This window comes from Anarhichas minor, unplaced genomic scaffold, assembly GCF_050575085.1.
Source record: "Anarhichas minor isolate MPS153535 unplaced genomic scaffold, ASM5057508v1 ptg000033l, whole genome shotgun sequence".
Classification (NCBI taxonomy): Eukaryota; Metazoa; Chordata; class Actinopteri; order Perciformes; family Anarhichadidae; genus Anarhichas; species Anarhichas minor.
This window is the reverse complement of record NW_027466479.1, coordinates 7,231,856-7,257,144: the sequence shown is the minus strand read 5'-3', so window position 1 is coordinate 7,257,144 and position 25,289 is coordinate 7,231,856. Positions and strand designations below refer to the sequence as shown.

At 43.5% G+C, this 25,289-nt stretch overlaps 1 protein-coding gene across 4 annotated transcripts; it reads right to left on the bottom strand.

The window, feature by feature from the left end:
• Positions 1-1,574: 1,574 nt before the first annotated feature.
• Positions 1,575-24,303, bottom strand: ago4 (argonaute RISC component 4). 4 transcript variants are annotated; one of them, XM_076105490.1, is made up of 19 exons: positions 24,115-24,303; positions 17,472-17,643; positions 17,104-17,224; positions 16,069-16,250; positions 14,950-15,086; positions 13,919-14,053; positions 12,955-13,042; positions 12,625-12,772; positions 12,334-12,453; positions 11,524-11,685; positions 9,119-9,267; positions 8,517-8,701; positions 8,185-8,344; positions 7,516-7,696; positions 7,238-7,408; positions 6,756-6,890; positions 6,545-6,646; positions 5,836-6,035; positions 1,575-5,701 (listed from the first exon to the last, which is right to left on the bottom strand). In XM_076105490.1, the coding sequence occupies exons 1-19, from the start codon at positions 24,131-24,133 to the stop codon at positions 5,593-5,595; spliced, it is 2,676 nt and encodes an 891-aa protein (XP_075961605.1). In that variant the 5' UTR covers positions 24,134-24,303; the 3' UTR covers positions 1,575-5,592. The 4 variants fall into 4 exon arrangements, with proteins under 4 accessions (XP_075961605.1, XP_075961606.1, XP_075961607.1 ...); XM_076105491.1 differs by having other exon boundaries at positions 7,238-7,405; XM_076105492.1 differs by having other exon boundaries at positions 9,119-9,252.
• Positions 24,304-25,289: the final 986 nt, after the last annotated feature.

Sequence of the window (25,289 nt, the reverse complement as noted above, 5' to 3'; positions counted from 1 at the left end):
TTTGTAGGTGGATCAGTTAACACAAAGACAACGGGGGGGGGGGGGGGGGGGGGGGGGTGTCTCTACAATGAGGATTAGACACTTTGTATTGCTTTGACCACACAAACTGGCATGTTTTAAAAGGAGCTTTCACTTACCCCCTTTTTGTCTGCAATGAAAGGGAGAAACAGCTTCACATAAGGGGACATAGGTTTTTTTGTTTAGTCTTCAACGACTGGTTGAAATGCTGACAAGCCACAGGTTAAAAAAAAAAAAAAAAAGTATTGTATGATTGTGTCATCTGGACAAAAAATAAAACTCTGAATTCTGACACTTGACTTTTTAGTTTTATCCGATTTGTTTAGTGTCATTTCTATTACATTCCACAGAATTGTGGCTGAAACATCAACTGGCTGGTCTGTATCAGTTTATTTATTTTGGTTATTGCATGACAGCTCGAGGAGGAGAAAGAAAACAGAGCTTGGCTGTAACAGAAGGATCTGACAGCCCCTCTTGTCTTCGCATTGTGAAACGTCCCTTCTACACAAGAGCGCTCTCGCTCCACCTGCATTACGCTGAACCCTCGGTGTGCCGATGAATTAAATATCACGGCATCAAGATCCGAGGTTCGGGTTTCCTTTCTTCTGTAGCCTCCGCTCTCCTTGGCAACGGTGGTCATGACAACCGGACAGGAAACGGGAGAGCGGAGGGGATGATTCACAAAAGGGAAGCAGAGGAAGGTGACACATACCAACGATGGCTATCGATAGTGAATGCCATGCAGCCTTACAGTCATGAGAATACATTAGTACCACGTGGGAAATGACATTAGGTTTAATGACATCTTACAACTATATTGAAATTATTGGGAATCCCATGAATTATCTTGTTCTAGAGAGGCCATACCAGCTGACTGCATGACCTCTTTTACCTGAGGCACCGGGGGGGGGGGGGGGGGGGGCTGCAGCTCTTTGCTGCATGTTGTCGCCTCTTATGTAATAAAGGCAACAAAAAAAGTATGATCTAGTAAAAAGAAAAATGTAAGGGGATAATTTGTACTTTGTAAATGCAGTTGACTTTGGTTACAGATTGATAAAGCACTAAAGATGTATTATTAAGTAACACAGAACAGCCTATTCCTTCCTTTGTTTTGCCCGAGTACCGGCAGCTTCATTAATACATTTTTTGTCATTTGACTCGCCTAGGCCCCGAGCACCAGTATAGCCGGTATACACGTGTTCTAGTGTGGTAAAGCCCATAGGTCCATACACTATCTCAGTGTAAAGAGAAGGAGTTGTTAACCTGCAGGTTAACAACTCCTCCTTCTCTACGCTGGTCACTGTGGACAGAACACAGGTGTGTAAAGAGAGTTAGATATCTTCATGCATCGTTCAGCTGCTCTAAGATAACCGTCAAGGTGAGAAAGAGGATAGATCATTAATGTTTCACTGTTCTCAGTACTCGTGTGATCCCATGTACGTCCCCTGGTGAAGAATGCCATCTAGTGACAAGACACGTGCACACTCAGACCTTGGTGTTAAACAGTCAATCAGGACACACTGTAGGAGTCCTATCAATGACGAGAACACAACGGCTACGTTTATAGGCATAAAATACCAATTTATTACTTTGCACATAAACACAAGAATTCCCTGCAGGCTAAAAAAAAAAAAAAAGTATTTGAACATGTCACAAAAAAGCAATAACAGCGAGTGAATGGCTCTCTGTAAGGGGGGGGCGGAGCAAGAACATGCCCCGCCCCCTCACAACCGGTCAGAAAGGGTTCCGTCCATTCACAGAATCGGAGCGTTCCAATCACGTAATTGGAACGCTTCAATTCTGTGATTCTATTGCTGTCAGACACTCACACGCAGCTTCAGAGACCACTAGCAGAAAAACAAAACAAAATGAACAGAGCAGAGCTATAACAACCCCCCAAAAACAAAAGGAACCAAAGAGGGAAAAGAAAAATGAACATACACAATACACAATGTCAAATTACAAATCCGTAAAGATATAACAATATATCAAAGTGAGAGGAATTTAAAAATAATTCATGCTCTCTATCGGGGCACAGAAAGAATTATGGATCGTTTTTAAAAAGGTTAAAAAGAGGTAATCCTGCTCCCTTGATGCCATGGGGACCCCTCCACAAAGAGGAAGTGCATTTGTGAGGGGTCAGCAGAGTTGCCATGGAGACAGGAGAGCCCCTCCCCCCCACCAAGAGGCGTGGCCACAGGTACAAACCAGGAACGAGGAGACTAAATAGATACTCGCTACGGTAACCTGGCGAAGAGAAGAGGGGTTGGGTCTTTAACGGGTCCACGTTTGAAGAAAGTACCTCGTTTGAATATGGACGCGATGCAAAGAGCCCCCCCCCCCCCAGAGAAGAGCTTGTACCTCCCAAATCACTGACATTTGTGTAGGAATCTTTAAAAAGCATCTTAAGAGAGACTTGACAGATATTGCTAGCCTAAAACAGTCCCACTAAATTGATAAACATTTAACCCCCCCCCCCAAAAAAGCATTTATTTTTTTCCTTTCTCATAATAAATATGATTCCCAAAATCTTTTTTTCTGTTAAAAGGACAAAACTCTGGCATGCAGGCGAGCAAAGTCTAAATGTTGTTACTTTAAAGAAAATTGTCTAAAGCCTACGTAACTATTCCACCAAATGCACAGTCCCACTGATTGATACAAGCAAAAAAAATTAAAATAAAATTAAAGTACAGATACACAATAGTGAGAGACCAACAACCACAATGAGTAGAATTATAGCTTTGTTTTTCCACATTTGAAAAATTACAACTGGGTAAATATTGCTTTGCAATGTCATGTTACAAACAAAGGGAGTGCTCATCTATCGGACGACGAGTTTAAGGACAAATTATTCCCCGTCCAAGATGCCACATGAATGTTCAATCACAGCCCACGTGGCTTGGTGAAACTAGTGCACGTTTTAAAAACTGACCCCAACCTTTCAACAGACTAGAACTTATTGCATGCAATGCCTGGACGACACCCTCCCCCTCCTCCCCCTCCACCCTGCTTCTCTGCTCTGTCCGCTGCCAACGCCCACGCCTTCAACAGGCAGGTGCTCATACTCATTCATAGTAAACCTGCTGCTTTACGGGTGGTTTATTACAAAAGGGTTTTCACTGAGCGGTCCCCTCCTGATGAGGCGTGCACGTCGACCGGTTCTCCAAAACACTTCACCCGATCGCGACTGAAGGGGGCGCCACGTGTGCAGCCATCACCACAGCGAGCCATGGCCTCCATGGTGACAGTTTGCACAGGGGGGATGGGGAGGGGAGGGGGGGTCCATGGGCAGTGCTTATGCTTATTGTCAATTCATTTAATCCAGTGTTCAAAATGCATAAAAATATGAGACAAACACCGTCAAATAGCAGAGACTTTAAGGTGGGTATACTTCAAATACACAGAGTAATAGAAACCATTTTTAAAAAGTCTAAAAATTCAACTCATTTCCTATCGCAAACCGGTTTTTTTTTTAAAACAAATCCCTTAATCTAGGTTCATTCTGATGACAATCCCCGATTGTCTCAATCTATCTGATCAAAACCAACCGATACCAGCTGAGAGACGTACACAGCGGCAGACCTGATTTACCAGTCCGAGTGCTACACAATAACTCCAATCTGCCGCTGCGTTTCACTCGCACATCAGAACCAACAGAGGAAGCATGGATTCATCCACCCCGGGGGCCTACTTCTTCTCACCGTTAGCCAGAATGCTACAAAAGAATGTCCAAACCCAAAGCTCTGCGCCCTAACCTGCAGCTCAACAACTGATGTCTATTCCTGAAGTCGCACTAGTAACTATAGATCACTGGCTTCGCTGCCGACCATAACATTTCATCACGATAGTAACAACATTAACAACGATAACAACATCCATGGTAAACTACTAATTCTAAACAACTGGGGGTTTTTTTTGTTTGTTTTTAAGATAACCACAAAACATCTTATATTAAACTTTTACAAATCTGCTTTGTTGATTCGTATGTATAAATGCATAAAGTTAAGAGAGATTGAGAGTGCCCTCTGTTGCTTGCCTAGCGTCCCGGGTCAGTGCAATGAATTGGCCAATATTAGCAAAGGAGACCTCAAAAAACTACGTTGGTTTCCGGCCCTTGATACTACATCTATAACAAAACAAAGAAAATGAAACGCAACGTCCAGCAGTGTCATCATATAGTCTTTCAGATAATCAGGTCCAAAGAAAAATAAGATCCTGCTTTTAACACAGACAGCAAGGCTGATAAAGACCATACTCTGCGTTTAATGCCTTCAGCCATTCAACAGGTCCCGAAGCTGAGCCAGCCTCGGGCCAGACCACGGTTACCACGGTTACCACTGCTACACAGTCAGACCTGACTTCACTTGCTGCTTGAAATGGATTTAGTTGCCTTTTTCTGGGATACAATGACACTTTGAGGCACAAAATGAGCAACCGGCTCCCAAATGTGCAAATCCCCAAACGTTTAAAAAAAGAAAAATGTAACTCAAAGCATTCCAATCAACAAGTGACCCAGGGCTGCTACAAATACCCACAGCAGCCTCCAGGAGGCCCGTTTAAGTCATATGTCTCAAAGTTGCTCTATAGATGTAAATATATGCTTATATGTACTGTATGTGTGAATATAAAAACAACAAATCTGAGGCATTTACAGCAGTTTTCTCCTTGATTTCCCTTTACAATTCAGTGGCCTGCCATGAAACATACATACATACACACACACACACACACACACACACACACTCACTCATACAGCAGTACACGTATATACAGAGATGCGCACGCACACGTACAGACTCGCGTCTTCTTCGCTAAGATGGGAGGAAAACAGTAATGGGCATGGACACCCAGGTCACCTCGCTTGTTAAAGACCGTAAAAGGAGAAAAAGGTTCAAACACACGCTCATAAAAAGGAAAACAAAAATATATATATCATTCTCAAAAGGTCGACTCCCCTCCATCTCTTTTCATGTAGAGTTCCCTCCCGACCACCCAATAAACCCAAGACTTTGTGACAGATTTTGCCCAAAGGGGCTTTGAGGTAAAAGTAGATAAGAGTCCTGCTTAGCTGGGAGAGCTAAAGAGCTGCGCTGACCGACACACATTGTGCCAGTCCACTCCCGTGCTCAGTGTATCTTACAAACACAAGAGTGCAGACATTCACATAGAAAAAACAAACTCAAAAATAATGGCTCAACTTGTAGTATACGTGTGTATGGTTTGTTTTCGTTCTCCTTTTGTGCATTGGAAACCCCTCGAGGTTTGCAGTGCTGGATTGCTGGTTTGAGAGGCGGCTCGATTGGGAACGCTGGTTGGTGATTGTTCCTTGAAATTAAAAAAAAACAACCTGCTGGACATATTGAGACACAGCAGGTCCCCCCCCACCCCCCTCCCCCCCTGTCCGAGAGCCGCTTTGGTGCAGATTCAGAAAATGTAGAGTGAGTGTGAAGAGAAAGAGACAAGACCACAAAGAGAGAGATGTGGGACAAGAAGAGAGAGACTGGCAAATAAGAGATTAAAAAGACAGAAGAAGAAAGGGAATCCGCGGGTGGACTGGCTGACATGCTCGCTAGCTCAGGCGAAGTACATGGTGTGCTGGGTATCATAGTGGATCTGAACTGCCTTGGCCAACGCCAGGGGGTCCCGGCCGTTACTCTGGCCCGACACATGGCTTCCTTCAGCACTGCAAGACAGAGAGAGGAAGAGCTTAGTTTGACTGTCAGGAACCAGGAGAGGTGTTCTGGTAGGCAATATGTCCAGTCTCTGTCCTCAAACAAATGTTATAAAGTGCTTTGCAGATATCCAGGGCTGCCTCACCTGTCATGGTCTTTGTCCACCAGGTGGTAGCGGGCTCGGAAAGCCACTAGCCTGGCGTAGTAGGCCGGTGCTGGGATGGAGACGGAGCGCGTGCAGCGGACGTAGGTGTGGCACAGCTGGTAGGTGAGGAGCTGCAGCTCATCGGCAGTGAAACAGTTGTCGTCCCACAGGACGTGGTAGTGGGACGGACGACTGGTTCCCTGAGGGAGGACGCAGGGACGTAACGTGTCAATACTGTCCTGACAATTTCATATGAAGTGCTCTTTACTTAATTGGTGACACAGTAATATGCTGTAATGTGCACAGACCACTGAAAGGGTCTGTCTGAAGCCCCATTATACAGCCCTCCTGTAAATTTACAGGGAACAAGCGTCTCATACTGAAGACATTTGTGGGCAGTGTATCACTTTAAATATGAGCCAAACCTTCTGATGGGTCAACGACGCATCAAATTTAGGCCGTTTATTGTCATTAAGCATCATTATCGTGATAAAAATTGCTCTATCCTTGAAGAGAGACTGAAATAATGGGCTGTAACAATAATTTATAACTTCTTGTGTAAATGTACTAAATCCAGACTTGGGGAACTGGAGTGAGCTGGACAACATGCACAGTTGCATTAGTTTGCTTACGAAATTGAAATATTTGAATCTACCGCACAGCTTTTGTTTCGTAAAAACCTCAACTATGACATGTGTGCGACCCTCACCTGAATCCCAGCATGGCTGCACAGGTAGAAGTCGAACTCGGACGGGTGCGTGATGGTGCTGTCCACCGTGGTGCCTGCTGGGACGTTCCCGCTCTTCCCCACCTGTAGAGGATGATCAGTTAGGATTATAGTAAAGACTCGCACAACACGGCGTTGTACAATAGAAGGCGACTAAATACCACACATCTTAGAAGGGTGAACTCCTACTGACCCTCTCGGCTTTGTCAGAGCAGAAGAGACGAGTATGGTGACGTTTCTGAACCACAATGTAGGTAATGCCCGGCCGGTAATCCTCCTCCAGACTGATACAGGCCTTCCTGATGGCTATCAGCTCCGGCCACGCCACCTGAAAATACAAACAAAAAGACATACACACACTTGAAAAGGTATCCTATGCAACACGTTGCCTTGATATACTACTATTGCATTTTCCTGTGGCGCCGTCACCATTTTTGGACTGAAGCAGCGCGTCATCTTTAAGATAAAACTGTATTTATGCCGAGGGAAACTGTTGAAATACAAAGTGATATGTGTGAAAATATAAAAGCGTGCAATATAAAAGTCTGAGATAACAATAACGTGCAAATCCAAACTACATACAGGTTTTGACAGCCTCCTCTCACAATGAATCACAGCTGCCATTCTTGCCTAGTAGATCACTCGTGGGACTCGCAAGTACCGCAAAGCCCTCACCTGTTTCATTTGTCCCTCAGACACACCACCACGGTAATAGATGATTCGAGTGGGCTTGAAGCGAGTGGACTTGTAGAACTGGATGAGCAGCTCTCGCACCATATTGGTCAAATCTTGGATGACCTCCTGGCTGAACAGTTGCTCCTGATTGGTTGGAGGAGCAGGGCACTGCTAAAAAAAAACAACTTAAAGTGAACTTCAGATCGAACAACAAACAACAAAGACTGGATCGTGCCAAAGTGATGCATTTTAAAAAAGGAGTCAGAGTGGAAACTTACTGTGGTAACCTGGGAGATGTCCTGCCTAGACGTCTGGACTCGCACCGTGGCGCAGTACCGGCTGGGGTGGCCGTCCATGCTGCCCACCACCGCCGCGATGGACGGCTTCTTCCCGTCACCTGCTGGAGGATGTGTGACGTCCGCACCCAGGAAGATGACGGGCTGCTGGAACACAGAGGGCCTGAACCAAGAACAGGATGCAAAGATGATCGTCATCTTGGACTTTTACATTTCCTCTCTGCCCACATTTTATTGCAGCTGCTGCAAAACTATTTCCCTCGAGATATAAAGGTTTTTATCTCGCCTCATCTTACAAAAGAGAGAAAAGAGAAGAGACTTTGCATTACAGGCCTGTGCACACTAGTTCTCAGCGCTGTTCTCGGTTTACAAATTGAATATTAGAAAAAATGATGTGAGAAAAAAAGATCGAAATATCAATATACGAAGAGAAAAAACTGACTTAAGATTGTCAGAATCTAAGCACCAGACAAAAATATATATGAAAATGATGCAGATTATTGTTACAACTTGGATTGCTCTTCACCACACGATTTACCAGAACTATCTGCATTCAGAAAGCATCCGACCCATCTACATCATTCAAAGCCAAGAAGCATTCCAGACTCCCATCTGGACTGAAACGAAGAAATGACTAAAATCCACGCTGACCTCTGATGAGGCACCAGAACGTTGTTGATGCCTCCCAGCTTGGCGTTGATCTTGAGGCACAGGTTGGAGAGGGTCTGAGGGGACGTCTTCACTACGTTCTTCACCTGCACACACTGGGTGGCCATGCCAAGGAGGGTGTCGCCCACCCGCTTCACCTCAGCTGTGGACAAATACGGAGATAACCATGTTCAATAACACAAAAATTATCTCAATCTAAAAGCTTTTTCCTCACTTAATTAGAAAGCAAGACATCTCTGTCTATACGTGTCTGTTCCGAACAGGCACTGCGCAATTTCACTAAAATACTAAATCGTCACTCGTCACTCTCTTACCATAGACTGGTGTTTTGCCGGGCAGGATGACCACGATCAGCTGCAGACCTACATAAGACATCTTGAGGTGTTTGAACATGGGCTCCACACTGTCGGCTCCTTGGGCGTATTTACAGAAACATGGCTGGCCTTGAATGGGCATCCCAGCATCTTTGGAGATCTTTCGCAGCTGGTCAGTGAAGCTCCTGTTGAAAAAGCATTAAACACTCATCAGAAATCAGCAGTATAAGCAGACAACATCTAATACAATTCAACGTAGCAGCAAGAAAGACCATTGTAACTGCAGGTTGTAATTAAGACTAAGAGACTACCATATCACACGAGCAGCTTTGAGAGGCTGTACTTAGGATGTGAGCTAAATGCTAACATACTACGGTTAGGCTGGTGTCAGTTTTACCATGGTCACCATCTTGTTTTAGTGTTTGCACACTAACTAGTACTAAATACAAAGTTCAGATGAGGCTGATGAGGATACGTCATAAACTGAAGTAATGGACAAATTCTAAACATGCCTCAAGCTTGGCCCTTCTTGTGTACATTTCTGGGAAAGGACTCATCATAAAGCCAAACAGGACACCAAAACAGTTGACGCCGTGACTCACTTGAGCAGGTCCTCTCGACACTGTTTCTGGGGGGCGAAGCAGGCCACGGCCCAGACCTTGATCTCGATGCCGGCGTAGAACTGCTTCCCCCTCATGTCCCACACGCCCTGGTTGGGCGTGGCCACGGTTTTATTCTGCGGAGAGAGTCCCTAACCTCTTAGTCAACCCCCCGGTTGGATGAGCCAATGCAAAAGATACTACAGCCCAACCCCCGCTTTGATTGACATATCATATACAGGCAAACCTAACGCATCACAAGTATTAATCTATGCATGACATACACAGTCCATGCATTGCATACTGAGACTTATTTAGCAGCGATAAATGCTCATTTCTTTATTGCACATAAATATCCTGGTTTTTTTTAAAAACTTCCCATATCAGGAGTCCTGACAAACAGCGAACGAGAGTAGTGCATCTATTAGAAGACACCTCATTAGTTAAGTGCTCCTACTACGAGTGAGATCGTGAATACCAATTCAAAAGGGCAGCGGCTTTCCATTAAGGTAACAAGATTTGCCAAAGGCCATTAAGAGCTTTTATTCTCCAAAACAAGAGACCACAATGAACTACCCGGGTGTGGTGTGCCAGGAAAAGTCAGGAGCTTCTCCACCTCATTACAAGATCGTCTCAAATATTTTCAACATAATCAAAGTCACGGGATTGAACCTAATAAATGAGAACGGGTTGTCGTCAATAATATCAAAATGCCATCACAGTGCATGTTACACAGGAAAGAGCTGCTTCTCCCATCTCGCATGTTGTACATAGTGAGTTCAGGGAGTATTCGTTTTGTGAATACTTTGATCCGACTGCATGTCCAACAAACATCAGCGCGCCATTTTAAAATGAAATGAGTTTATTTCATTCATCGCAAGTGATCACGGAGAAGCTTTCAGTCTGCATTTAAGGGCATTTCACTGGAAGCCGATTAGACTCGATATCCCAGCAGGCAAGTCGACAAGCCTTTCAGAAAGAGAGTGTTGTGATAGGATCTTTGGTAAATGAACCAACGTATAGTTCAGGCAGCTAATAGTGGGATTTAAGCTTGGCACCGGAATATAAGAACTTGGGTTTTTTTGGGGGGGTTTTTAAGCAACAATCTGCTGTAATTCTGTTAAGATCAACTGTAGATTTAGCAGAGGGTATAAAGGGAAACGCTGGCCCACACACTAAACCAATTACGCTGCAGGAATCCATAAAGTTTCATCTCGTCTTAGAAGAATCATTTAACGCTGCCTCTGAATGGGGTGTTGTGTTCCAGCACCTTTAGCATTTATATGAACCTTTTCATTTTCAGATGGGGGACAAACGGGCTTTCAAAAGTGAATCTTTCTGACAGGCTTTACTTTAATGTTGGGTGGCTAAGAGTCTTATCGGCCTCCTGTTGGAAGCACATCCATTCATTCAAAATCCTTGAATCTCAATTCAGCCTCGCTCTCATCCAACAACCAGTAAATGTCAGATTCAAAAAGGTATGCATTTCCATATTTCTTTAAAAAAAGAACAAGAAGAACAAAGGCCAGTGTCTCATCCAGACAAAACGCAGATTTGTATGTCTTCTGTTGATGCTGATTTGAGATTCAGTGGGTGAATCTCAGCAGTCTGCAGTGACTTGCTCCTCTTCTCCATTCCTTCACTTACAGACACTACTGAATGCAACAGGTAAAACCCTCGGCCTCTATCTACTGCACCGCAATATACACCGTCTGAAGGGAAAGAGTATTTAAAGAGGTGCACTTAACAGACTGCAGAGATGCACCGCGGGGCAAGTTCCAGGTCTGCATATACTTAAGTGGAATACTTATCTCGTCACTACCTGAATAAATATACTGTATAGAGAGATACAGAATTGAGGAGGCGGCGCTGGTCCTGAGGTTTTTTTTTCCCCCCCAAAGAATCTGCTCCCTCAAATTTACACATTGAACAAAAAGGAAAATCCCTTCTTTTCTAATCCTGTTTGTCCATCTGTCTGGTATAGTGGACGGCTCTCCTAACACTACAATACCCATGAGCCTCAGCCGCTGTTACCATGGAGAAGGAGCAATCAGAGATGTAGCACAATTCTTCTAAAATTGAGCCAGTGAGTTCATTTTAGGTGCAGATCGTATCGTCACTACAACACTGTAATCTTAAGCTTTTGCTTGCCATTAGCGGCAAACATAACAGAATCTATGGCTCTTTGATTGGATGTGACCTTGGGAGTCGTTAACTTAAGGGTTATGTTACCTTATGTTCATAAGTAAACATAAATCCACTGTTCAATAAATCATCAAAAATCAAACTTCTGCAAACCTGGATCTCCGCCCCCCGTATTTACCCAGCATTCACTCTGATGTCCCCCCACCCTGTGCGATCCCAGTCATGCTTGCAACCCCAGAGTGCAGCCCCCGTCCAGTACTCACCCTGCCACAGTCTCGCCCTGTGTCTGTACTCACCCGGCCCCCATACTGTAGCATGGGCGCTGGGAGCACACGCCCTGTCACTTCTGTCATGTCATTGTGTACCACAATGCCAAACTCCTTCAGGTAAGGGTCCGGGCCCCCGACCATGCTGTTACTTTTGACCTGGGGAAATGAGGAGAAGGTTACGGAGAAGAAAAAATTGGATTGAGAAATAAAAAAGAACAAATATATAAAAAAAGATGTACACTGACATGTCTTGTGAATTTCTCTCTTATTTGGCATTTAGGAAAGACTGAGGCCTAGTCGAGATGTAGAGAGGTATTTTTGTAAACCTTTGTAAAACCAGAAGGGTCTGTTTCGAGTGTTGAATAATGTAGCAGTGACCTCCATAGTGCATTGTGACGCCTTTGTTCCTCAATATAGAGGAAGAGTAACTGTACATGTACACATGAAATAAGTCCTTTTAGCAGGATATTTGGCCACTTCCTTCGATCATGGATGCATTTATGCTGCCGTTGTCACAAAAGATGATAACAGTTCACACTGACGTTACAAGCAAAAAGCTCAATGTCAACATGGAAAATGGAGTTTCTGACCTTCACCATGGCCGGAGTTTTCCATTTTAAGTGACCTAATACACAGTCGGGGTGTAAACGAAAGGCCAAAACACTTTTGAAGGCTGCGTTTAAATAAAAAGAGAAAATACCTGTGTGCGTGTGGACTAGGCCTGCTTTCATATGGTTGGCTAGAACTTGAAAATCAACCACATGTCATTTCGTCCTCCCATCCCAAGAGGGAAACCGCACTCACCAGTCTGCTGATCTCTTCCTGTCTGTCGGGGGCTGAGCGAGCTGTAGCTTTGATCATGGTGGATGTCTGGTTGTCCGTCAGCTTCTTGATACAGCGCTGGCCTGCTACTATGTTACAGACCTACAGAGCAGGAAGGAACGTTTCATGAATTCAACCAAGATACAAATCAGATAAGAGGGACCACAGCAGGAAATTAAAAAGGGAGAATGTTCCCATTGGTGAGGATTGCCAAACCCTCGACAAAAATAATGATTTTTCATATATCAAACATCGAAACAGCCTCGTTCTCACCTCCAGGGGAAGGTAGGTGTGCTTCTGTTCCTGCCCTACTTGCAAGCAGGGCAAATGTGGATATTTGAGCTGCAGATTGTACTTCTGCTTGAAATACTGTGCTACTGTGCACTCCATGGCTTGGCCGTTCTCAAGTTGTAAGGGGAACCTGTGAATGAATGGAAAATGTGAGCGAAGCACACAAAGTCCACGAGTATATGAAACAAAAACACAAGAAAGGATTCATTCATTCGTTTTATCTATCCAACTATTTAGGACATTTCTGTACATATACAATGTTGCCTTCGTTGACATACGATGGTGAACAAGCTGACGAGTGTCGGCACTTACGTCTGGTGGCTGGCAGGTCGGCGTGTCACATTGCACACACGGTACTTCCTCTTCATTTGACCACAGTGTGTGACCTCAACTTTCAAGCCTGTTGAATTCAAACATACAAGAGCGAACTGTCACAGAGGCACGTGAAGAGGCAGTGCCATTTTTCGACCAACTGCAATTTCAAATATTATGAGATCTTTAAATTTAGCACGTTGGAATCGTACTCTTCTGTTGTTTTCAGGCCACGATAAAGACAAATGCTGACATGGCAGCCGACTGCAGACAGTGTTCAGCTCTCTGCGGCTTCCCTTTACACATTTGTCACGACTCGGCCCAAAACACAGACCAAAAAGGAGAATTCAGAAAGATTACACGCGTCTGTCGTAGAAAATATGCAGCTGAAATTCTACACTATCGGAAAAATCACATTATTTCCTGCGAGGTTATTTCGTGGTTCTTTGTGTATTTAGAGAGGAGTGAAGACAAACAGAGCCTGGAGTTGCTTGAAATAGCAGTATTTTCCTGCATTCAAAACATATCGGCAAGTTATGAACAAAAGCTGTATTCAGGAGACCCGTTCTTAGGACTTGTGTGAATCTCATGGACATATTTTCTGATTTGAGAAACAATCCTTTGTCACCCCGCGGCTAAGAACAAGTGTTCAGCATTGGTGTAGGATAAGGAGTGAGTGTGTGCGTGTGCGTCGTGAGTATACAGCATGATCATGTGCAAGTGGGTGCAGCTTCTTTAGTTCTTGCATTCTGCACAAAAACAAACATGCATGTGCCCTGCAGGCCCACACCCATCTGTAATCTCTGCCTGACATTTGATACACAGCGAGTCACAGTAGTTGTGCATACAACGTGTGCATGTCTGTTAACATCGATCCTTTTGTCCTTGTTGGTAACAGTCGGCATATATATATATATATATATATATATATACACACGCGTGTGTGTGTGTGTTGAGTACTTACCTCTTATTTCCTTGGTGAATTTGACGCGCTGCGAGTCCGTCAGTGGTTTGGTCTGTTCGTTGATGTTCTGTATGTCTAGCACCTCGCACATGAACTCGATCACAGGCTGAGCGCGGTAGAAAGCTGTGGCCGACACTGAGGGGTGGAACAGACGCGACAATATTCAGCCAATCAGTCCCTCAAAGCAATAACTGCACGCAAGCCAAATGAGTCCATGATATTGTATATCACATGTAGAGAGTGGTCAAACTGGAGAACTGGAGAGTAACAAAGGGAGCTTTAGAACACATTCATGCAGCCTTAATGAATGTCCTGATCTCATTTACAGCGCTAAGTATCTCTACAGAAGAGTGACTTAGTCTCTTCAATGTTACCGAGTGGATACAAACAAACACCATCTATTGAGCAAACCATCTCAGTCAAGTATTATAAATGACAGTAAGTCCCTGTATCAGAGTAAGACGGTCTTTGTGTCAAGCGGACATCTCAACTATCCTCTTCACCCTTAATAGATCTAGGAACTGGTTTTAGTGACAAAAGGCCTTGTGAAATACTGAGTTTTACAATTTCAACTGACTTAACAGGTGACAACAAAAAAGCATTGTTAGAGGAGACACAATGGAATACAATCCCTGAAGTTCAATTTGAGTATTAGCGGTGTTTCAAGGCTGTATGTAACCATTTTTTGAGCAGATATAACGTTTTCTAACCAATGGCAGTAGATGTATTCAGTGGGACATTTGTAGAGTCTACTGTTACAGTCTAAGCATAGCAGGAAACAGTAGCTGATGGAAATGAAACTGAAATTTTGTGGGTTTTTCCACACAATCAGTAGCTGATTGTCAGTGATTGTGTGCATACGAATACATTAAGTATTGCTGGGTAAAGCTAAAGACATCATAACATTCCTTATATCTGTCAGTGAACACCCACATCAAATGATCAGCCCCATACAGAACGCTTAGAAATGAATGTACTCAAAGCACATTTTAAATCACAGCTGAAGGCCACCAGCTCCACTCAGGTCTTACCGTCGATGTTGAGCATCATGTTCCACATGGCAGGACGGACAGACTGATGGAAACCGAACCACACCTCCCTGCCTCCACCCAGAGGATGATAATAGCCCTCCGGAGGGGAGAAAAACGAACGCCCCACAGGAGTATACCTGAGCACACAAAGACAGAGAGGTTGAACAACGGACCGAAATCGATCAACAGAGTCACACCTCAATTAATCAAATGAATCAGCCAGATTAAGGTTCAAATTTGTTCATCATGGAAAATATTTCGGCTAAAAAGTAAAGCCTTTTACAGACAGACGTGAAATATAGCAATGACTCAAAAACACATTTTGAGACGCATTGTAGGTTTGCAAACTAACATAAAAAGATCTGAATTCTGACAAGTGTGTCTATAAATGTGGTCTTAAAACTGAGGTAGGTCCTGGGCAGTATATTTTTGAGATCATGGGGCAAAAAAATAAAAAATAAAAAAATCCATAATAACCTTTTAGAATACTGAAATTCAGGGGGTCGAAGAGAAGACTTCTGCACCTCCTACTGGCTTTAGAAAATCTAGCCCTTGACGGGATACTTTGGCCAATCACAGGTCATTTCAGAGAGTTCCTACTGGCCGTTCTACAAACGCAGATGCGGGTGCACGCCCCTTCAGGTGACAAAAGTCTAGCTCAACATTGGAATATCCTGCAGGTAAAGTTGCTATTCCGGCATTGGCAACAACTGCGTACACAGCAAGGCAATGCAAGAGAGGGAGACGGAATTATCAAAAAGAGAGTCTGACGATATCGGCGGAGCGTTGCAGAGATGGACGGGAAATGTTGCTAAAAATTCAGTCTTCTGCTAAGCGGCGGGCAGAAATTCTCATAGAATTGTCGCTATATGACGGCAACGGGATCACAACAGGGATCGGGATGATGTATGAAAGGAATGACTAGTGCTAGTACAGGTTACTGTATGAAGGATGAAGTTTAAAATCATTTTAATATGATTTGAGCACAAAGACACACGACCGCAGGAAATTAAGTAACGCAGACCAAAAAAAAGACAAAAAGCAATAACTCTGTCAACAGATGTGAAAGAGACGCGGGTGGTGTGTTCGTGACGAGGCAGAGGTGGAGGGTGTCGGTACCTCATGGAAGGCAAATGCCGTGTGATGACATCCAGAGCCTGAACCGAATCTTCCGGGACCTCGTTGAGGTGACCCGTCAGGGCTTCCAGCAGCATCTGAAGACTGACCACAGACACCCACTGCAATGACACCTTGAACGTTTGATCTTTCCCCTCGCCAGGCAGAGTCACCTCCAGATCCACCTAAAGAGAGAGAGGGGGAGGGAGGAGGAGGAGGAGGAGGACGACGACGACAAAGGGAGCGGATGAAACAAAAGATAAGCGGAGGGAAATGGATTGAAGAACAGGTGACGGGGAGAGATAAAAAGGGCAATAAACACCCAAGGGCAAAGTAGATTGAAATAAAGAGAACAACGCACAAAGAATCCTTGAATTGGTTTTTGGAACGACAAAAGATCCACATTAAACCATAACATTCGTAGAGGCACAGTCCACAGGTGTAAACCAGAAGCCAAAGTGTGAAATATGTTGTTAATTCTGATGTAAATCTAGTTTCAGGAGCCCAAATGTGAAAGACTTTACAACCAGTCGTTTTTTAAGAATACATTTATAAAAAGGTTCTTGTCCACACCTGCAGATTTTTACAAACCAGCCTAACTTAACACAGTTAAAACAGATGTTCGAATTGGTCAAAAACTATATATTTAAAAAAAAAAAAAAAGAGCCAGACTAGACCGCAATAAACAGAACAGGTAAAGAAATATAAGAGAATTCACAGGACTGAGTCTCTATCTTCCATTAGAGGTCCTAGTAGATCAGTACTAGTCTCACATTCCTCGTCCAGACTGATCCAGCTGGCAACCTTCCACTTACAGAACCACAAACACTAATCCAGTAAACCAGTTGCATGCCCGCCACCTCTACCGTAATACGAACAAATCACTGGCTTTCATGAATGGAAACAATTTCTCCCTTTGTGAATTTCTCATATTGTAAAAGCAGTCGACTCTAAAGGATTCACAATGTTTTTTAAAGACGCACAAGTTAATGGCTGTACAAGCTGATGACACGAGGGTCAAGTGTTTGAAATACCAACCCTATCTCTCCCAATTGGCAGCGGATGTGCTGTGTACATGTTCCTCTTCCCGTCGTAGCCAGGCTGTCGGTCTCCAAAGATCTGCATCTTGAAGTGCCGCACCATGGTGTCCACCACTTCCCTAGAAGACAGGGGACAAAAGGGCGGTGAGTCAAAAACACAGGCATACCAGTAACTTATTTCTGGTGACTTCACGGCAATAAAATCTAAATACTTTCTTCTCCCAATTTACCCATTTATTAGCATCTGAAACTTCTCCTCTGGGATTCTGAGTTTATTGAAGCTACAGATGCAACTGGCATCTCAAAATGATCAACATCTAATAGAAAACTTCCCCGCCCCCCCAAAAACCCATTGTGAGGATTTACCTGTTGACCCTCCGAGGCCGTTTCTCAGGCTTGATGTCGATATCATAGTGATAGACATCAATCTTGGGAATCTGCACCTGGAAGTGGTTGGCAAGGAGCCGGATGGGTTTCCCCACCGTGCCGAGGCCGGGACGCCGCGGAGGCTGAAACAGAGAGGGAGGGGCGGGCGGGCCTGGAGAGAGCAGAGAGAAAAGTGACGGTAAGTTACCGCCATTCTAGAAACCAGGAGGAACAGTTAGTGCAGTAATAACTCATGGGCATCCTAAGTTAAGTAGAAGGGCTGTTATTGACATGCGAGTCACTACTTTGCATAAGAATATCAGTAACTTTCTTGATTATAAAATGTTGGATTCCTACAACATTCGTCAGTTTCCTCCTCTCAGTGAGGGCTTTGTCTCCCAGCCTCTTGAAAGAAATGCATGGATTCCTCGCCACAAAAGCCCCCCCCCCCGCTTCAAATAAACCATGTTTGGCATTTATTTTGGACGTTAACAAAGGTGGCGACAGTGGTTGCGCTGATCTGTGCATTAAATGTCAGATTTTAGAGACGAGCGTGGGCGGCGTAACGCCAAGCTTGTTGCAACCCATCTCATCGGTGACACCTGCTTGAATGCACTGAAACGGCCTCACAGACCCGGCGGTGCACATACGTGGTTTGATTGATCCGTAACTCCGGCCCGTGACCTACATGGGTCAACAAGGGGCTGGCGAAACAATGACCCCCAATTATGCTTCGGCCCGCCCCCAGCTCCACCCAGACACACAGGGCGCCCACCCCTCAAGCCGAGACAAAGAGCGAGCTCCTCTCAGACAGACAGCAGCAGGGCCATATGGGGGGGGGGGGGGGGCACGCAGAGAGTCTGGGATTGCCGTTACATCACACACGCATCTCACTCGCATTCACGTTACATGCAGTATATGCACAGGTGTGGCGCCTGTGAGTCTTTGCGTAAAAAGCTGCAGGCAAGAGAGGAACATATAGTCTTAAATGGTTTAAGACGGCAGGCTTCCTGTAGCTAAAAGTGAACCTGATAATGACACCTCTATCTCATACATCATACTTATTCACAATAACATGGACAGAAGGTGGAACAGTGCTGCTCTATCTGCCGGCCATGCATTCCTCTGTACCAGGACTGAAAGCATTGTCAAAATATATATATACAGACGATATTAAAATAACATTGTGTTGGTGGTATTGAAGGAGGTTGGAGGGGGCTGCTTAAAGCTTTTGTTAACTGACAGCTAAGAGACTGCGGGGGTCCTCCTGAACTCCATGCACCCACACGCTCCAGTTAGCAAGTGAAGTGCGAGAGCACGGACAATCGGGACCCTCCCCATCGCTTCCTGAAAACACGCTTCCCAACGTGCCCTCATCCAGCCTGGGCCCCAAATCTCCTCCCCTGCTCCCCACGACCCACCCCGTCACACAAAACAAGCCATTAGCTTGATTATATACTACGCTATCGTTCAGCTTTTCTGCGTCATTATTATGCTCATGATACAGTCTCGAACGAGAAGCTATTTGTTGCACGGCTGTTCTTCTTTGTCACGACTTGGATTAAAACCATCTGATGATTCACTCCACTTTGTCCTGCTGGCCTCGTTACCGATGGCAACAAAAGGCATACCGAGTGCTCCTATAATTCTACATTATGCATCAAACGCACACGGACGCTTTCCAGGTGCATTGTAATTCAATGCAAGTGCATTCCTTTATGCCTCCATTTTAGAGCGTTGACGTCGTCTCCAGAAAGCGTTGCAAGCAGGAATACACGTCTACAAAACAATTTGAATAAAATGCAGTTTGATGCAAACAACGAGCACAACATTTACCACACAGTGGAGTCAAAACCTCTTTCACACAAATTCAAGCTTTCACAAATCTAGCGCATATTGCAGGACTGCTGCACACAAGGTTTCTGCAGAGACGTTAAGACCTTTTTAACACCATATAGAATGTAATTTAACATCCATTTCAAGTTTCATCATCTATTCATCTGACGTGTTGGATCAACTCTTCAGTCAATAAAATGTTATAAAGTAGCTCAAAAACAACTTGCATGACGAACCACTTAATTAAATATTCTGAAGATTGACCAATTGATTAAATGTCCAATCATTACAGCTCTAGATCACACCATCCAAATTATGAAAATATAATGGAAAGCCAGTAGTGATGATATGGCATACAATTTATTATACCGCCTACAATCTTTAACAATTCATTAATTCTCTTCTCAGGCCTTTTAAAAAAAGGAAACACCATGAAACGCCTTTAAGACCTGCAGATACGCGGTGTGTTGAATTATACCACATTGGACTTTGGTTCTCTGCTCAATGGGTGCATGTACAGGCACGACAGAAAGGAGTTTACTCTGGTGGTGAGCAACGCACCGAGTTTGAGGTCTTCCTCTTCTACTTTCACCAAAACCAGAGATGTGCCTATATATATATATAACCTCCTCAGCTGCCACACTACCACACTTGGATACGAGTGTGTCAACATGAAATGCCTGAAGTCATCCTTCCTCCACAACCCGCTTACTTACCACAGCCAACGCCACCTACTGAGGGTGTTCAATGAACACTTTGCTGCAACTAACAAATATTCTCATTTCTTGATTAGTAGATAAAATGTTGGTTTAAATGTCCTTAAGCCCAAATTGACGTCTTCAAATTGCTTGTTTGTCTGAGCGAACAGTCCAAATCCCAAATATATTCGGTTTACTCTCACATATGAGGAAAAAAAGATTCTCACAACTGAGCAGCTATGAAGTGTTTGGCTGTTTTGCCTTAAAAATAAGAATGACTGAAATGATTAAGTTGATTATCAAAACAGTGTCATGATTATTTTTCCGTCAATCAACTGATGGATAAACGCACGATACGTTTCAGCTCTAAATGCGTTTCAAACATAATTGCAATTGATCGGGTTTGTTGTTTTTCTTCATTCAGAGCCGTCTCAGGAGAGTTTACGAGCACAAACAAAATGGTAACAAGTGAAAGGCAAAGGATACAAATACAACCCGAAAGAACACAGTGGAAAAGATAATACATGTACGGCTGCAATTTAGGATTGTAGATTCATCTGCTGATTATATAATACGGTTAACTGTTTAGTCTACGAAAAATCTAAAAAAAAGATGAGAATGTGAAACCAGAGATTGTTTGGCATTTTCTCACAATTTCTGCTTTTAAAATAACAGCTTCTAATATGAAATAATCAGGAGGAAGATCACATGACCATCTAACATTTCAGAGAAATTAAATTAAAGCTACAAACATGTAGAAGAACATTGCATCCATCTAGAAGACATCCCTGTCTTTCCTGAATACGCCCGTCTATCTTTGTCACAAGCATATTGTAATAAAAGTGAACATTTTTTATGCCAATTGTGTGCTTTATACTTCTCTTCAACAGCCTTGCCATGCACTATTGAAAAACGCTTATTTGATCTGAACAGGTATGTGAATCCTTTTTTGTTTTTAACAGAATAACGTTTGACATTTTTTAATCGAATTCCCATAAAGAGACATTCCAAAGTGGCATTTAGTCATCTACTGAAACAGCCCGTCAAGCAAGCTTCCCGTGTAATGTTATGCTTCTGCTCCAAGTGCGACAGAGCTGCAGCTACTCTGAGTCACAGAGGAAGTCAAATTAGCTTTCCCTGACGCAGAAAATGACAGTTGCACTGGAGCCAAACAAGTCTTTTAGCGTGGATACAAATTGACCAACACCATCTTCCAAGGAGCAACACAACACAAAGATAATCTCCCCTCCTGTCAATCTACGCTGATCTAATGTCAGATTGTGTGTGTGATGTACTCACATTTGATGAGAGAGGGTTTTACTACTTGTGCACTGTCGAGCGTAGCAATGCTATGCGTGTCCCCGGTAACCACAGTGTTATCAAGCAGAGAGACAGCTGAGTTTAAGCTAAGCATGAGAATGATGGCTTGGCCTGGTGATGAGTCAGAGACCGACAGCACTGAGTGGGGAGCACGCAGACGCCCACAACCTGCAAATCACCTGGATTAAGGTACCACACTGTGAAAAAGGCAGAGCTAGAGGGAGAGATCATTCACAGGCAGGAAATACACCACCACCACCCCTCAGTGTAGAGAAGTATAATTCTTAGCTGTTGCTTCAGGAGCAACCGATATTGACTTCAACTAATGAGTTAAGATCCAATCAGCAAAGCAATGCTGAAATAACACATATCTATTCTATGTGTGATATATCATGCTGAGATCGTCATCAATCGTTCCCACATTTCACCGCAAATTGAAGTCATTAATTTTCCTCAAAGCTTTTTTTGCACCCGTCTCTGCATGGAGTCGTGTGTGTGTATGTGTGTATGTGTGTGTATATATATATATATATATATATATATATATATATATATATATATATATATATATATATATATATATATATATATATATATATATATATATATATATATATATATATATATATATATATATATCAGGATAATCAGGAATTTCTAGCTCAAGTTATTACAATTTAAACTGGAACGGGCTCATCTTTGGCTCAATTCACGCCACCCACAGTGAATTGTTGTCCGTCCGTCCGTCCGCCCCCATCTACGCCTTCCCTGTGACAACCACTGCATTTGTGTCGACTGCTTCAATTCTGAGTACCACTTCAGCAGTTGCACCTAAACAATAAGAACAGATTAAACAAGCTGCTTTGCAGACCAGGCCTACATCACATCAGTACACACAACCTTTTGGGCGACGGGGGGGGGGGGGGGGGGGGGGTCCAGCCTAAAGAGTACCAGCCACACTGAAGCAAAGGCCAGAAATGTTTCTGAAGAAATCCCCTACAACTGAACCAGAAGCGCCAAACTTTTCAGATGAAAATCTGCAATGTGAACACTAATTTCTCAAGTGGCGCATTCCTTTGAAGTGCCAGATATTATTAGTAGGTTGTCAATCAGCTTTAAAAATAACAAAAAACAGTGCATCATCATTCTTGAATCACTTAGCTAATTGACAAGATCAGTTTCAATTCTGCAAAGTGTACACCACTTAATACAACTGTTGAGAAAGTTAGGAATTCTAAAAAGCTTAACTTGTTTTTGCACATCAATTCCCTCTTCTGTCTCTTTTTCTCTCTATAAATATGCACCCTGGTATCAGCCAACATGAGTGTAAAAGGTCCGACACTGGTATCGGACACAACACCCATAATGATGTGTCCCCATTTATCATAATTTATGTGAAATAATGTCTGCTATAGAAAGCCTAAATCCACCCTCCCCTTTACAAGGTAAACATTCATTAAATACTAAATAATAGTCGTTCCAGAGAAATGTAGCTGGCTCGTGTAAACCCTAGAAGTACCAGGTGAATTTATCAATGCAGCAGCAGCTGTTATCAGAGATGACATGTTGATGGCTTGCACTGATTGTGTGTGGCTCACACACACACACCTGTGATTGATTGTACAATATTGTTACCTCCAAAACACTCACACAGCACCATGCTGTATTCAACATTTATCTAAGCTAATTTCCTCCTTAAATAAATGCATCTGGGTTTTCTTAATGTCACCACCTTTCTTCATGACCCTGTGAGCAATGTGTGTGTTAACAATGCAAAGATTACAACAAAAATAAACAATATCTTCACTGTGGCAAGACAACGTGATGGGCTCTGCAAGCTGCACTCATTTCTTCATGCATGCTTAGACGCATTTCACAGACAAAATGAGTCTTAACGCATATTGTGGCTAATAAAAAAGCGTTGTATCGCTGGATGCACAGGTGTATGGCTGATTTCTCTTCGCATACTTCATCATTGGATCACTGCAAAATAAGTGCCTTTGTTATCATATAGGAGAATAATATGGAGCTGGCCTGCAGATCTGATCGATAAAAGCGCCATCCATCCCCGCTGTGCTCGGAACAGTGGCTTGGCACGTGAACCAATGACAGTCTTGCATAAAACAAATCAGTATATTAATGTTACTTGTCACAAAACACCCACGTCGGCTAGTTTAACGCCCGTAACATGCGTTTTATTGCCGTTTATTTGGTTTCCCACCCATCGCTGTCATCTTGGACGGAGGGCAGCCCGAAGAGACGCGCTGTTCCTGATGGCGATGCTACAAATGTAGATGGTTTAGCAGGACATTTTTGATACAGGTAGGATATTTTTGACAAATTTCGACGATATTGTGTGGCCTCGTTGTAGGAACGAGGTCGTAGTACGTGGTCAAAGCGAAACACATCGTGAACAAACAACGTAAACACACCACGACGCGGAAGGAAGGAAGGTCCTAGTTAAATCCCCACTCACACAATGCCAGCCCCGACACGACGAGCAGTGCGTGCTTCAGATAAATAAAACCGCGCAGACATTTCTGGATAACCCATTTTAAACTCAAACTCTCCTTGTACAGGCACAAAACGTGGCTCCTACTCGGTGTAAATAAAGTCACACACACGCACATATACAAACACACACGGGCTGGGCCTCGGTTTGTTTCCCCGTCAGAGCTTCGAGGCCTCGCTGCAGCCGCGGCCCCCAGTGATGCGACATTTGCGCACACGCGCCCCACACACGGCTCGCTCTCCCCGCTGCTAGCTTTCTATTTTCACATATTTCTTACCGGGTCCGAGCGCTTCCATGGCCGTGGCCTCTCTCTCCGTCTCTGTCCCGGCCTGGCGGCTCCGTACCGAGGCTGCTATTGGGGGCGGTATCGCGAAGCTTAAAGTGGCTTATTTAAGAAAAGGGAATATAGATAGATGCGTGGACGACTGCTGACAGAACTAACTGACCTGAGCTATCGCCGCTACTGCTGGATCTGGGGATTTGTAAGTGCGCATGCGCTGGTTAGAAATCGTAGAGCCCGCTGTGCGCATGCGTAATTTGCTGTACCGCTACAGCAGATGCGGGATAATAGGATACAGTAAACCTCATGTATATAAGACAATATACAGTATATATAAATATATATGTACATCGTGAAAAATGTATTTAAATAGTGTAAGCACATTCACTCAAATACTGTACTTTGATCCTAGTTGAGTAATTACTCAATTACTCAATTAATTGAGTACATTTGTAAATAGCCGACTGTATTAGGCTACTTCAGTGATTCCGTTTCATGCTAGTTATGAATAAATTATGACGCCTTATTATAAATTGAGCTAACTAGTAGGTTATAAAGTAACTTAAATTGTCCCTTTCACATTGATAGATAATATACCAATGTTTGTCCAATAATATACGGTCATATATTTATAAATTAGGCTTTTCTCTGAAATGATTCATTTCACTTTTGGTATCTTAAGTATATTTTGAAGGTTATTTTATAAACTTGTACTTGTTACAGACTATTTCAGACTATTGCTTTGCAAGTTGCAGACATCACACTGAATGTGCACAATGTCTCATCTGTTGAGGAGCCTATTTTGAATGTATATTACCTGGTGGCAATTCTTATCGTGTAACGTGCACGTTCAGAGAAGAAGATCATTTTGTCAATGTTAGATCAATGTTTCACGGCCTTCACAGATGTACTTCTCAGTCTTTACCTTGGTCATTTGGTAAATATCCTGACCAACAGGTAAATTCATTAATGGTGCATGGCCGGATCCCCACATAACCATGTGGTTGATTCCCACATACATAGCGATTGAAGCTAATCTCTGAAAACGATTTTTATGGAATAATGCAGAGGGATCATGTATACACCGGGGAGAGAAATAAGTATTAATTAATTTCTTAATATCTTGTGTTGTTATATCCATGACCCACGTGTGTATATTTTTTTTGACACTG

Bases quoted from the DNA above. Each gene is read 5' to 3' on its own strand.
- ago4 (XM_076105490.1), bottom strand. The intron at 12,454-12,624 runs GTGAGAACGAGG...CCTGCTCTGTAG, and splicing joins ACACCTACCTTCCCCTGGAG to GTCTGTAACATAGTAGCAGG. The intron at 6,891-7,237 runs GTGAGGGCTTTG...TTGTATTTTCAG, and splicing joins CTGAGGGACAAATGAAACAG to GTGGCGTGGCCGGAGCTGAT.